This window comes from Cupressus sempervirens, chromosome 2 (genome assembly GCF_028749045.1).
Source record: "Cupressus sempervirens isolate cs-2001-9-10 chromosome 2, ASM2874904v1, whole genome shotgun sequence".
Taxonomy (NCBI): domain Eukaryota; kingdom Viridiplantae; phylum Streptophyta; class Pinopsida; order Cupressales; family Cupressaceae; genus Cupressus; species Cupressus sempervirens.
This window is the reverse complement of record NC_143119.1, coordinates 477,590,249-477,602,395: the sequence shown is the minus strand read 5'-3', so window position 1 is coordinate 477,602,395 and position 12,147 is coordinate 477,590,249. Positions and strand designations below refer to the sequence as shown.

General features: G+C 36.3%; 1 protein-coding gene across 4 annotated transcripts in view; it reads left to right on the top strand.

Annotated features, from left to right (window-relative positions):
* Positions 1-11,000, top strand: part of LOC149573106 (Transducin family protein / WD-40 repeat family protein) — a 258,800-nt gene extending 247,800 nt beyond the window's left edge. For all 4 annotated transcript variants that reach the window (XM_089814285.1, XM_089814284.1, XM_089814286.1 and 1 more), the window contains 4 exons: positions 8,128-8,201; positions 9,687-9,740; positions 9,820-10,585; positions 10,720-11,000. In XM_089814285.1, coding sequence (XP_089670411.1) covers positions 8,128-8,201; positions 9,687-9,740; positions 9,820-10,138 — 447 coding nt within the window. In that variant the 3' untranslated portion in view covers positions 10,139-10,585; positions 10,720-11,000. The remainder of the gene's footprint in view (positions 1-8,127; positions 8,202-9,686; positions 9,741-9,819; positions 10,586-10,719) is intronic.
* The last annotated feature ends 1,147 nt before the right edge of the window (positions 11,001-12,147 follow it).

The window sequence follows — 12,147 nt, the reverse complement described above, 5'->3', positions numbered from 1 at the left end:
CAAAATAAGGTGAACAAAAAAATGATTAGAATGTGAATAGATTAGATGGACAGGCTTTATAAAAGCAGATTGGGATAGATTAGAGTTATGCTACTATTTCATCAAACATTTAGATCAGTATGAATTCTAACATTTAAATCTCTGTAGAATGAAAATAAAGATCATATTTTTCTTCTGCGAGTTTGGTTTATGGAATTTCAATGTTGTTTTTGGAGGCACTCCTAGTCTTCTAATGCTGGAGATATCTTCTGAGTTAATTTCCTTAGATGATAGCACTAGTCATGTTGGAGGTTGTGCAAGTGATTGCTTCCTAACTCTGTTTGGAGGATTCATATATAGCTCACTGATGGATGTTGCAGTAGCTGTAGGAGATATCTGTGTACCTGTCATTGCATCAGTATTATATCTGAGATGCTGCTGCATTATCTAATCCTTTAATATGACGAGGCTGTGAAGAGTCTTAATTTTTTAATGATCTTTGATATTATGAAGATCATGAAGAGTCTTTAGCGTTGGCTAATGAAGAGACATGCGTAGATATTGAAGAGTCAACACAGTAAAAGGTCATGACAATGAAGGGGTCTTCACTTTGTAATGGAAAGATAATGAAGGGTCGAGGCAATTTAATATATTCTTCAGGAGGAGGTCATATGAAAACATACTGTCATCTCGTGCTTCTGATTATTACTATAGTTTGAGCCTTCTTTGTGGGCATATTGTATTTCAGACTTCAAATTATTCGGTAAAAGTGATTTTATTGTGTGGCTGAGGCTTTTCCCCTCAAGTTGGAAGGTTTGCCAAGGATAACATTGTTGTATTAGTGTTCATTATTGCTTATGTTAGGATGTTATTGTTGTTTTATCTTTATTTTTGGGCAAGACGTTAACATGGTATCAAAGCGGGTTTAAGCAACATCAGGATCAGAGTGACAATATTAGTTATTAATCAAGAGAGCAGTGTTTTTGCTGTTTAGTTCAAGATCTATCTATTGTTGTGTGGATACCAGTATATTTCCTTGTATAGGGTCTTTCTTTCTGCATACTGCGATGGTTTGACCAACATACATATTGTGATCTTTCCAGTGTGCTTTCTGTAGCACTTGGTTCCCTGTCATATGGATTGATGGGGGGTTTTTGCAAAAGAATCTGTTGCTACCATAATCACTAGTGTTTATGTTTACAAATTCTATTAGTAGAGTTTACTGGTGAGCACATTTGCTGCATCTCGTTGTGATCATTCTACAATATAAACATTCTTTTCTTGATTATAACCTTTTTTGAGTATCATGGGAATGCTAGACAATAATACAATTCTGTTGGATACACATGATCTGGCATTGAGTAACAACACCGTTGTATGCGTTGGTCAAGGATTGTGATGACTTGTTGGATGTCTGGGTTATCTGATTCTCTAAGACATTCGTGGATAAGATATGGGCGTCTATTGATGAAGCAGTTAGGTCTACTGAACTGTAAGGGATATGACAATCAAAATCTAAAAGCATTTTGCTGAAGTGATTAACAATAAAGAAATAAGTATTCTTTGATTATATCTTTAAATATTGGTTATAAATTTTATGTAGTTAATTCATGAAATAACATACAAAATAGTGAATCGTGTATGCTTCTAGTATTAATCTGTATTAATCTGTATGCTTCTAGTATTAATAATTTGTGAAGCTGTGAAGCTTTTGGCACAATTTCTGGCATACCCGATTTGAGGTTTCTTGAGAAATTTGGTGGATCTTTGTGATATCAGTTGTTTGATTTTGAAAATCTGATTAGAGGCATGAAATACCATATCAAATCAGAAAAGGGGACATTATAGTGGTATCAGAGCCATGATCTTGCCACCCTGAGGGTTTGTAGAAGTTGCATGTCAGTTTTGACAACTACCCAGATCTTGCATTTCAGTTTTTAGAACTACCCAAATCTTGCATGTCATAATTTATGGTTGCATGTTGCTTATAATCAGCTGCATGTCAAAATTTATGGTTGCATGCTACTTCTAATCATTTGCATGTTAGTTCTTGGTGAATTTGGTGGTTGTAGAAGTTTGCATGTCAGTTTTGACAACTACCCAGATCTTGCATTTTTGACAACTACCCAGATCTTGCATGTCATAATTGATGATTGCATGTTGCTTCTAATCAGCTGCATGAAAAAATTTTATGGTTGCATGCTACTTCCAATCATTTGCATGTTAGTTCTTGGTGAATTTGGTGGTTGGATGTTTCTTCTAATCAGTTGCATGTCAAAATCTATGGTTGCATGCTACTTCTAATCATTTGCATGTTAGTTCTTGGTGTTTGAAGAAGTTATATCCTATTGGGGTTACACTCTACTTTATCCAGAATGGACAGGTATAGTACAAAGTCTCAGAGGACACGATCTTGGGCAATTGATATCCAGAGTCAAAACAGTAGAAAGGATGGTTATTTAGACATTCGAGATAAATTTATGAAAATAAGTCATGACATGTCTGAACAGTTGGTTGAGCACCACCGTATAATGAATGACATGTTGTCCGACCCAGCTAAGGTGGATAAGTTGACTGGATTTCTATTTGGTAGATTTTCTCACAAGACAGATGACACAATTCCCAAGAACTTGCATGAGGAGTTTGAGAAACTAGCTGATAGCTAGGTAGAGGTCTCAGATTCTACTCTGCCACAGGAGGTGGTGGGAAAGGATATTACACAGATTGATAGTAACGGTCAACTTGATACTCAAATTGAGACAATTGTTTACAAGTCGTCAAAGGGTGATGCCACAGGTATTCAGGATGGTATAGTTACAACAGGCAGTGACTACAGTGTAGTGGGTTCAGATGATGATTATGAGGATGTTGTTGTGCAGGATGGTGAGATACTTGGTAGAGATGAGCAGACATTGAGCATTCATGACTTTGCTGAGAAAGAGTACCAGGCACAATTAGATGCTTCATCACATGAGGTTGAGGCTGCTAGTACTTCACATGATTTGTCCAGCCAGCTGAAGGTGAACAAAGATAGTATTGTGACTTCATTATCTCATCATGACAGGTATGTGGAGTTAGTTGGTATTGGTCATATTACTCAGGTGAGGAGTTTGCTTGAGTTACCAGTTGATTCTAGTTTACAGACATGGACTCGAGATTGTTATATTGGCATTTGGGATTCAGTTGACTGGAGATCTTTAACACTTTTTGGTAGCAGTGTTTGTTTGGGTGCTATCATGGATTTGATTAGCAGATTACACGGTGTTGTCTTTTCTTGTGCCAGTATCTTGTCTGATGTTAGTATTAGTTTTTATACACCGATGTTGGGCTTTGTTCATATATCCAGTCGACCATACTTGCTGGAATGTGTTGATGATATTTCATATTTGGCAGTGTGTATAGATGAGTCCCAGGATCATATTGGCATTGATGACATCCAGGAGGATGCAATGGGCAGTTTTGAAGACTTAGTTTCCTTGGGTACAGAGGAGTTGGACAGCAGTGCTAATGTTTTTGATACTCCGTATGTTGATATGAATTTTAGATTTGATTCACAGGATATGGATGGTAATACTCTAGAGACTAGTAACTTTGAGGATACTCCTTTAGACAGTGCATCAAAGGAGGTTTGTAGGAGACAGTCAAGCCAGTGCTATCATGTGTCTAATCAGTTGAGAGTTAGTGACCGAGACATTGCTATCACTTGCCAGCATTTTGATGCTGCTCGTCAGTTGTTAGCAATTTATGGATGGGGTTCTCCTACTAGTGATGAGCAGGAAGGCAGTTATCTTTCTTTGACAGAGATCCACTCTTTATGGGAGGCTATTCAAATTTTGAGACAGAATTATATGCAGTTGGTAGCTGACAGAGATTATCTTATGGAGTGGGGCAGTATAGCATATGATGCATTTTTGGCCAATGAAGATGAGGTGAGTGAGCTTACTGAGCAGCTTGAGGTGACTTCTGAGATTCTTGAGAGTACACCGTTGGATTTCAAGGAGTCACAGTTTCATTTGGCTAAGGTGACCATGGAGTTAGAGCGACTATAGTCTTTACCTGATTCTATACAGTCACAAGCTATGGTGTTTGGTGATCCGAGGATGTCCATGGCCGAGATTGTCAGAGACAATGGAGATAGGGATGCATCCATCCTTGATACTAACATTGGCATATCAGGTTCATTCCCACTAGAGTCAGGTTCAGTTGAGTTGGGTGTTGTAGCAGATTGTTGTATGCCTGACATGGTGGTGGCCTCTAGTAATGATGGCACGGAGACTAGAGAGGTATCAAAGATCATGTGTGATGTTGGTGAGTCAGCAGTTGGCATGGTTCTAGCTAGTAATATTACTCCCTTGTTGATATCTTCGGAGGTAGTAGTCAGTTCCAACATGGTTAATGATCAATTGCAGTTAGTTTCATCTAGATTACAGTCTGAGCCACTGACTGAGATTGGCAAATTCTATCGGCATTACACTATGAGGTATGCTCATCAATTTACCTTTGATGACCATGTTGATGAGATGTACTTTGGTTCCTAGTGCTTATCATCAGTTATGGGATAGTTTGATGCCTCAAGATGAGAGTTGTGATGGGCATGACATGGTGATAGGTTCTGCAGTTGACAGCTAGATAATATGTGACTTAGAGCAGGAGTTTGGGAGTGATGCTTCAGTGGGGGTTGTTATTGATTCTACTCCTTTGGCTATGACATCTCCTGACTTAGCTAGTGATCAGTCACAGTGGGTTGTATCACTTGTTCATGTGCATGGGAGTTATGGTTATGAGATAGTGGTCGATGATTTGCAGAGTTGTGTTGACTACAGGAGTTGTACAGTGTGTAGATTCTCCATACTTGGTACAGTTTCATTTGAGAGCGTTCACCATTGTTGCAGAGTTGGATTGTACATTCCGTAAAGGCCAATGGGATGCGCTGATGGTATTTACTATGTTGGTAGTTTGATTTGTCCACTTTACTTGGGTTTTGATGTTCTAAGAGTTTGTGTCTCGTGGTTTTTTGACTGCGGTAGTGGTGATTTTGGAGTTTGGTTGAGCTATAATTGTCAGTTTGATTATAGATTCCTCTTGGTCATATTGCAGAGGATATTGCAAGAGCCTGTGTTAATTGGTAGTAGTATAGTTCATGACTACATTTGGGATCCAGGTGGATTGATTGGTTTATTGTTCAGCCATTGCTTGAGGACAAGCAATGTTTGGGAGGGGAGGACTTGTCATGTCCCCTTTTCAAATAATTAAAAAATAATAATCTTTGCTAAGGCAGGCAGGCCCAAGAAAGTGAAGTTTCGAAAAAAGGGGGTTAATCTTTGGAAACCGTTGGACTAATAAATGAAAATTATTATTAAAATATGTTTCATTAACCTCTCTTGGACGTGAGTTACGGTTATGCCCTCTTTTAAGGGGTTTGGAGGCATTTTGGGCGGATTGCAGAACTTGATTTTGCTCATTTTCTTTGTTATTCTTCAGAGGCTGCCAAACCTGTGGAGAAGGAGACCCAAGAACGGGAGTTTACAGGTTTCCAGGGAGACCCAAGAACGGGAGTTTGCAGGTTTCTAGGAAGGCTAAGGACGGGAGTTTGAAGCCATTCCATGTGCATGCTCATACAGAGTTTGCCTTTGTGCTGAACAGTGCAGATTTGTGGGTTTTCGGGTGTGTTTTTTGTATGAGTTTGGTGTTTTCAGTTGAGTATTTTATATCAGTTTGGGTTGCTGCTGTATTTCAGACTTTAAGGTATTAAAATAGAGCTGAATATATGTATGGGGACGTGATTAAACTTTTGAGATAGATTATTAGTGTTTTTGTGGTGTTTCCGGGCATTTTTGTGTTAATTTCGGGAGCCCGATGAGCATAGTTTTTGTCCTTCATTTGAGAACTGTTGTGTAAAGGCTATACGGATTTGGAAATGTCATTTTGTAGACTGTTATGCTGCTGAAATTTCTGTAAAAATGTCCACTTTCAGATTTATTAATAATTTGTGAAGCTGTGAAGCTTTTGGCACAATTTCTGGCATACCCGATTTGGGGTTTCTTGAGAAATTTGGTGGATCTTTGTGATATCAGTTGTTTGATTTTGAAAATCTGATTAGAGGCATGAAATACCATATCAAATCAGAAAAGGGGACATTATAGGGAGTAGCCATGGTGAATGTCATATTGAGATGAGATATCACGTGATAATTTTTTGTTGTTGAGGGTGTAGCCATTGTGTTTTTCATGATGACAAGAAATCTGCAAATGATATCTCCTTTGCTAAAAGGGAGTGTTAAAGGTTGGTTTTTGTAGGAGATATCTGCGTACCTGTGATTGCATTTGCATTATATTTGAGATGCTTTCTGCTGCATTTTCTAATCTTTTAATATGAAGAGGCTGCGGAGAGTCTTTATTTATGAATGATCTTTCATATGAAGAGCTAAGTCTTTTGAAGATCACGAAGAGTCTTCAGTGTTGGCTAATGAAGAGACCATGCGTAGATATTGAAGAGTCAAGACAATAAAGGTGTCTTCACTATGTAATGGCAAGATAATGAAGGTTCAAGGCAATCTTATATATTCTTCAGGAGGAGTTCATATGAAATCATAGTTACACCTTCTGCTTCTGAATATTACTGCAGTTTGAGCCTTGTGTTTGGGCATATTGTATTTCAGACTTCTGATTATTTAATAGAAGCGATTTAGTTTTGTGGCTGGGTTTTCCTGCCTCAAGTTGGAGGGTTTTCCCAGGATAAATTGTTGTGTCGTAGTGTTCAATATTGCTTCTGTTCTAATATTATTGTTGTTTATCTTTATTTTTGGACAAAACATTAACACCTTTTGCCTTCTTTTCTCCTTACCCTTGTCTCCTTTTTGTTATTTCTTTTAACTTGATGTTATTGTGAAATGACCATTCAACAATCTGGTGTGTGAAATGACCCTATGATTTGTGTGTTTGGGAGTGGGAATAATTATTGTAGTTGTGAGAACGGTGTCACATGTAGGACACAAGCAGATGAATCCAATCTTTGGGAGGACAAAGTGAATCCTTGCAGCATTGTATATAGCAGAGTTAAGGGGTGCTCTTTGGTAATGTCATTCTCTAGAATGGTCATAAGTGTTAAACTGGAATTTAAAGATTTACAAAAGAAATAGGGAGTCTCTGTTACTGCAGGTTGAACGCTGAATCGTAATGTTTTTTGAAGCTTTGTTTACATATGGATTGTTTAGAAAGGAGTTTCTTGTTCTTTCACCTTTTGGAAAGGTCAGCAGTCACTGTGGCATTAGAAAAATGGAAATCGTCTTTGCCTGGAGGCTGGAAGTTGCTGAAGTTGGGTTCGAAGAATGAAGGCCTGAGAGGTGGAGAGGAAGTCAGTAGTGAGAATAGACTAGCCATAGCCTATAGGAACAACAGACATTGTGAAAAAGGTTAGATTGTATAGCAAATAGTCTTTGCAAGTTGGTTGTGTACTGTAGGTTGTTCGGGTTCCATATAGTTTTTGGGCTTGACCACATGATTGCATTTCTTCTACAAATGTTAGAATGTGTGTTTTCTCTGCTCTTTGTTGTTTCTCTTTACTCACATGATTTGGTTTTGAAACTCTAGTAAACTGTTGGCTGGTTGTTTGTTCAATCTAGTCATGGTTTGCATCATTTTGTTGCACAACATAGTCTCGATTAACAGTGAGAAGCATGAAGCTTTTACACAAGATTTGCATAATATATCTAGTGGGAGTGTTAGTGGCACTCTGTGAGGTTAAATCGAATCAAATGATGATGCTGATATTGCTGATGACAAGCAATATGATGATTTGTAATGACTTCCCATCTGCAGCTGCATTAAAATAAATTATTTTGATTTATCTTAATATTTGAAAGTTGACATTGAATTATAAATATCAGTGGTGTTTTGTAATAATTGCTATTTATCCTTTTCTGAGATTCTTTATGATATTATTAAAGTATTTTCTCAAATTTTTCATAAGATTTCAGTTAGGACATAGTGTTCAACACATGATAATATGTCATGTATTTTCAGAGAGTAAACATGTGTTCTTATTTTCAGTGTCTTCTTGAGTGCAATCATACAGACATGGACAGCTGTTTTACACAGTTCATACATGGATGAACTAAAACATGCCTTACTTTTTTCTTTTCATTTGCAGCTTCAAGATGCTGGTTGTTGGGCAGATGCCGCGACATTAGCTGCATCACATCTCCAGGGATCTGATTATGCAAGGTTTTGTTTTCACTCTTTGTAGTTCTTTTTCTTTAAAGACAGCTCAGTTGCTTTCTTTCATTTTGTCCAAAATAGCATTCTCTATTTGTTTTTTGTTATTGACTTGTATGTTGTGTTTTGTCAGAATGTTATGTTGTCCTTTTAATATGTGCTGTCTTGTAGCTTGTGGACGGTGGATAAGTAGGGCATTTTCTGTTGAATCTATCCTTCACAACCAGTGTAGGAATGATAGCACATATTTGTTTTACATAAGCACTCACTTGAATATATTAGTATATCCTGCATTCTTGATATTGCAACATTTTCATTATCAGCTGCATGGTGAACAAAAAATAATATTGTACCTTGATTCGAGGAGATCTTGATATTCATTACTAGTAGACCAGACAAAATTCCATCTGTGGATGAGACTCGTTCCCTGACTACAATTCTATTCAGAGGGCCCGACAGTTGCCAATAAGACCATGACCATTGGTTACCACTTATAACTATAATTTTAAATCGCAAAATCTGACAACATAATAAGTCAGCTACACAGATACTAACACAGTAAAGCAATTTCTAATTAAGCTAACTTCAAAACATTCAAATCCACTTCTTTAGTTGCACTCATTTTCAAATTTATTTCCCCCTCCCAGCCCTGTGTTTGAATGTGTTACGATTTCACATTGACTCTTGAATGTTTACAATTTCATTGCTGGAACCTGTCTTGACAACTTCAAATACTCAATATTGATATTCTTGCAAACTCTGGTTTAGTTTTGGTTTATCAAGTACTGTTTTGGAATTGAATCCTGAAAAACAAAAGCGAAAAAAAATTCAAGGCAACATGATGATTTTTTCCTAGAATTAAAATCCAAAAGAGGAAGGTATTTTAACGGCCCATAACCTCTCTTATTTGTACCCTCCAGTTGGTTTATGTTGGCCACTTTTCACTTTCCATAGGTGCAATAGCCTTTCAGCTGCTTAAATGGCCACCCAAGCTCCTCCAATTTTCCAATGGTTGTTATAGTTCCTTGAATGAATGTAGATCTCCAGTGTCTGGTGTTATTCCAACAAGACTGTTTTTCCTTGTTTTTCTTCAACTTCTTATCTAGTTGGCTGCGGGTCATTTTCTTCACTTTTAGGTTTGGGTATACCCTTGTGGTTCCCTGCTTTATAGAATAGTATGACTTGCCTTAGCTTTTGAGATGAAAATGACTTCAGTTCACAGAGACATTAATAGCATTTTCAGAATCTTTTTATTCTCTATAGGTTGAATTAGAGAGTGTATATTTTATTATTTTACTCTTACCTTTCATTCCGAAAGCTCTAATCTTCATGGATATCAAAAACATGGCAATCCTTTGTGCTTAACATTCGTATGTTTATTTTCATCAAGTTCTGTGACCTGTATGCATTTTTAAATGTGTGAGAAATGCCGCATGTTAAAGTATGACATACTTAAGTAAAGTTTATCTGATAGTAACAACTAGATCATTGCAGAGTTTTGCAGAGATGGGCTGATCATGTCCTCTACGATGAACATAACATTTGGAGGTAGAAACTAAAGATCTTTTAAGCTTCACTTAATAAGTTCTGTCAACGCTGCACAGAATAAACAACCTTACTTTTGCAGGGCACTCATTCTCTATGTATCAGCTGGTGCTTTACATAAAGCTTTGGCAGTTCTCCGTGATTCACATGAACCTGACACAGCAGCCATGTTTCTACTTGCTTGCCATGAAATCAAAGCAAAAGTTCTGTCTAAAAGGTCTGCAGATGGAAGACTTGCTGCACTGAATTTAGACAATTGTCAAGGAGATGCCAAATCCCTGGATTTGCCCGACGATTTGAATCAAGAGCAAGAGGATGTCCTTGCAGTTTGTGAGTACTATGGACAGTACCAGAGAACTTTAGTTCATCTCTGCACAGATCTATCACCAGTGTTGGATTGAATGGGAGATATCAAGAAGTATATAAGAGAAAGAATATTAAACAGACCACTTGTGAAGTCTTTTTCTAACCTTAGTTAACATTTATGATCTGACAATGCTCGGAATTTATTTGGGTTCACCAGAGCATGGAGAACAGTTAATTAGATTATCCACATGGAAAAATAAATTTAATCCATTGCCATGTATTCTGATTTATTTTTATGATACATTCACCCAACAGACGACTCTGTTTCAAGGAGGATCTTTGAAGCATCATTATTACTCCTTTGATTGATTCAGAAGGGGTAAATAATTAGTTTGATTAATTCTGATTCTTTTGATTTGTTTGGTCAAGTGAAGGGGAAGCAAGGTGGTGTTTCCTTATATCTATTCAGAACCAGTGACAAGATCTCCAAGAGTTTAAGCAGTATCAGTTTCAAAGTGTGCTCATTAAGAACCATGGCTGACGTAAGTTTCCCTCTGGCTTCCTTAGTCAAAATAACATACGAGATTAAACAAAAAACAATTAATGACCATTGTTCAGCGTCATATCTTTGACATGCAACATTTCCTGATCTCTAATGGCTTGTTTCATGATGCAGATTGAAACCTTCACATTTAAATGGGGTGCTTAGATCATATGTAATCGTGGTAAGCTGCCTGAATATATTTGTAAATTAAACACCTTGGAAATTGAAGAATATATTTACCTCATGAAAATAATATTGTAGTCAGCATGTAAATTCTAAATGTTTTCAGGTTGGTTTGAAATAACCAGCTCTATGAGATGTTATATCATGAGGATCTGAAGTGTAAAATTTAAAACAAATCTTGTCGGTATTGTAATTTTATGAGAGGATATACATTCTGAATTATTTTAGCAGCTTGCTTGCTTGTATTGAGATAATTATAGATGCATGAGCAATTGATGTCTTTTGGTTAAGCACAAAGTTGTAATGGGCAGCAATTCCGCAAACATCTCTTAGGTTGGTCCCATGGGCACCCGCTTCCTTAAAAATAAAGCAGGTGCTGCTGAGATTTTTTAGGAATATTTAAAAAGGGAAGCAGGCCTATGGATTTATAAGTGATTCTACTTCAAAAATAATAATTAGCTGCTAAATTGAAGGAAGCTGATTGTTTCATGAATATTAAAAAATAAAAATTAAATTTATTCATATATTTGTTTGGTAGGAATTCATTTTGGTGGGAGAATGAAGTGTATAGTGTTGACAAATGACAGAATTCCTCGCTAAGTTGGTGGGGCTGAATCCCCTTTTTCACCTGCTCAAATTGAGAGGGCTAGAAATTCGAGACTCCTATTTTGTAAGAAAAGATTCCAATTAATCTTTTAGCCCTCCCTAAAAAACTATCATGGAGCCACCCACTCCACAAAAATAGAGCTGAAGCCCCTCCCATGGGAACCCTACCTTAGGCACCTCATCCTTTTCAAATGTTACTAAAGATTTTTTTTTGGTAAACTATTCAACACTCTTATAAATGGAAGGATATATATATATATATATATATATATATATCAGAATTGGATGGGAGCATTAATAAGAATAAATGCAAAATACTAGGAATCATGTAATAAGAATAATACAAGATACCAAGATACCAAGAATCATGCAATATAAATATTGGCTAAATATAAATTTGTGAAGGAATATTTTTAACTTTTACATGTTTTTATATTATTATTGTTCTAAACTAATTCATATGTTCGAATTACCTTTAGTCTTAAGTCGAATATAAATTTAGTTGAATCGAAATTTAAACTATTTAATCAATAATACTAATTTATTTACACAAGTTAAATTCTTGATTTACTTCAATTTTATTTTTCAGTCATTAACACTACATAATCTAAATCTTGAAAATTTTATAGGTCAACAAGAAATATTAACTTCATCATGCAAGTAAAGAATATATATTCTTTAATTTAATTATTAATTTTAAAATATATTTATGTGAAAATAGTTTATATTAAAGAATGAGTTGTTATTTCTTTATATTTGTTATTATTGAAA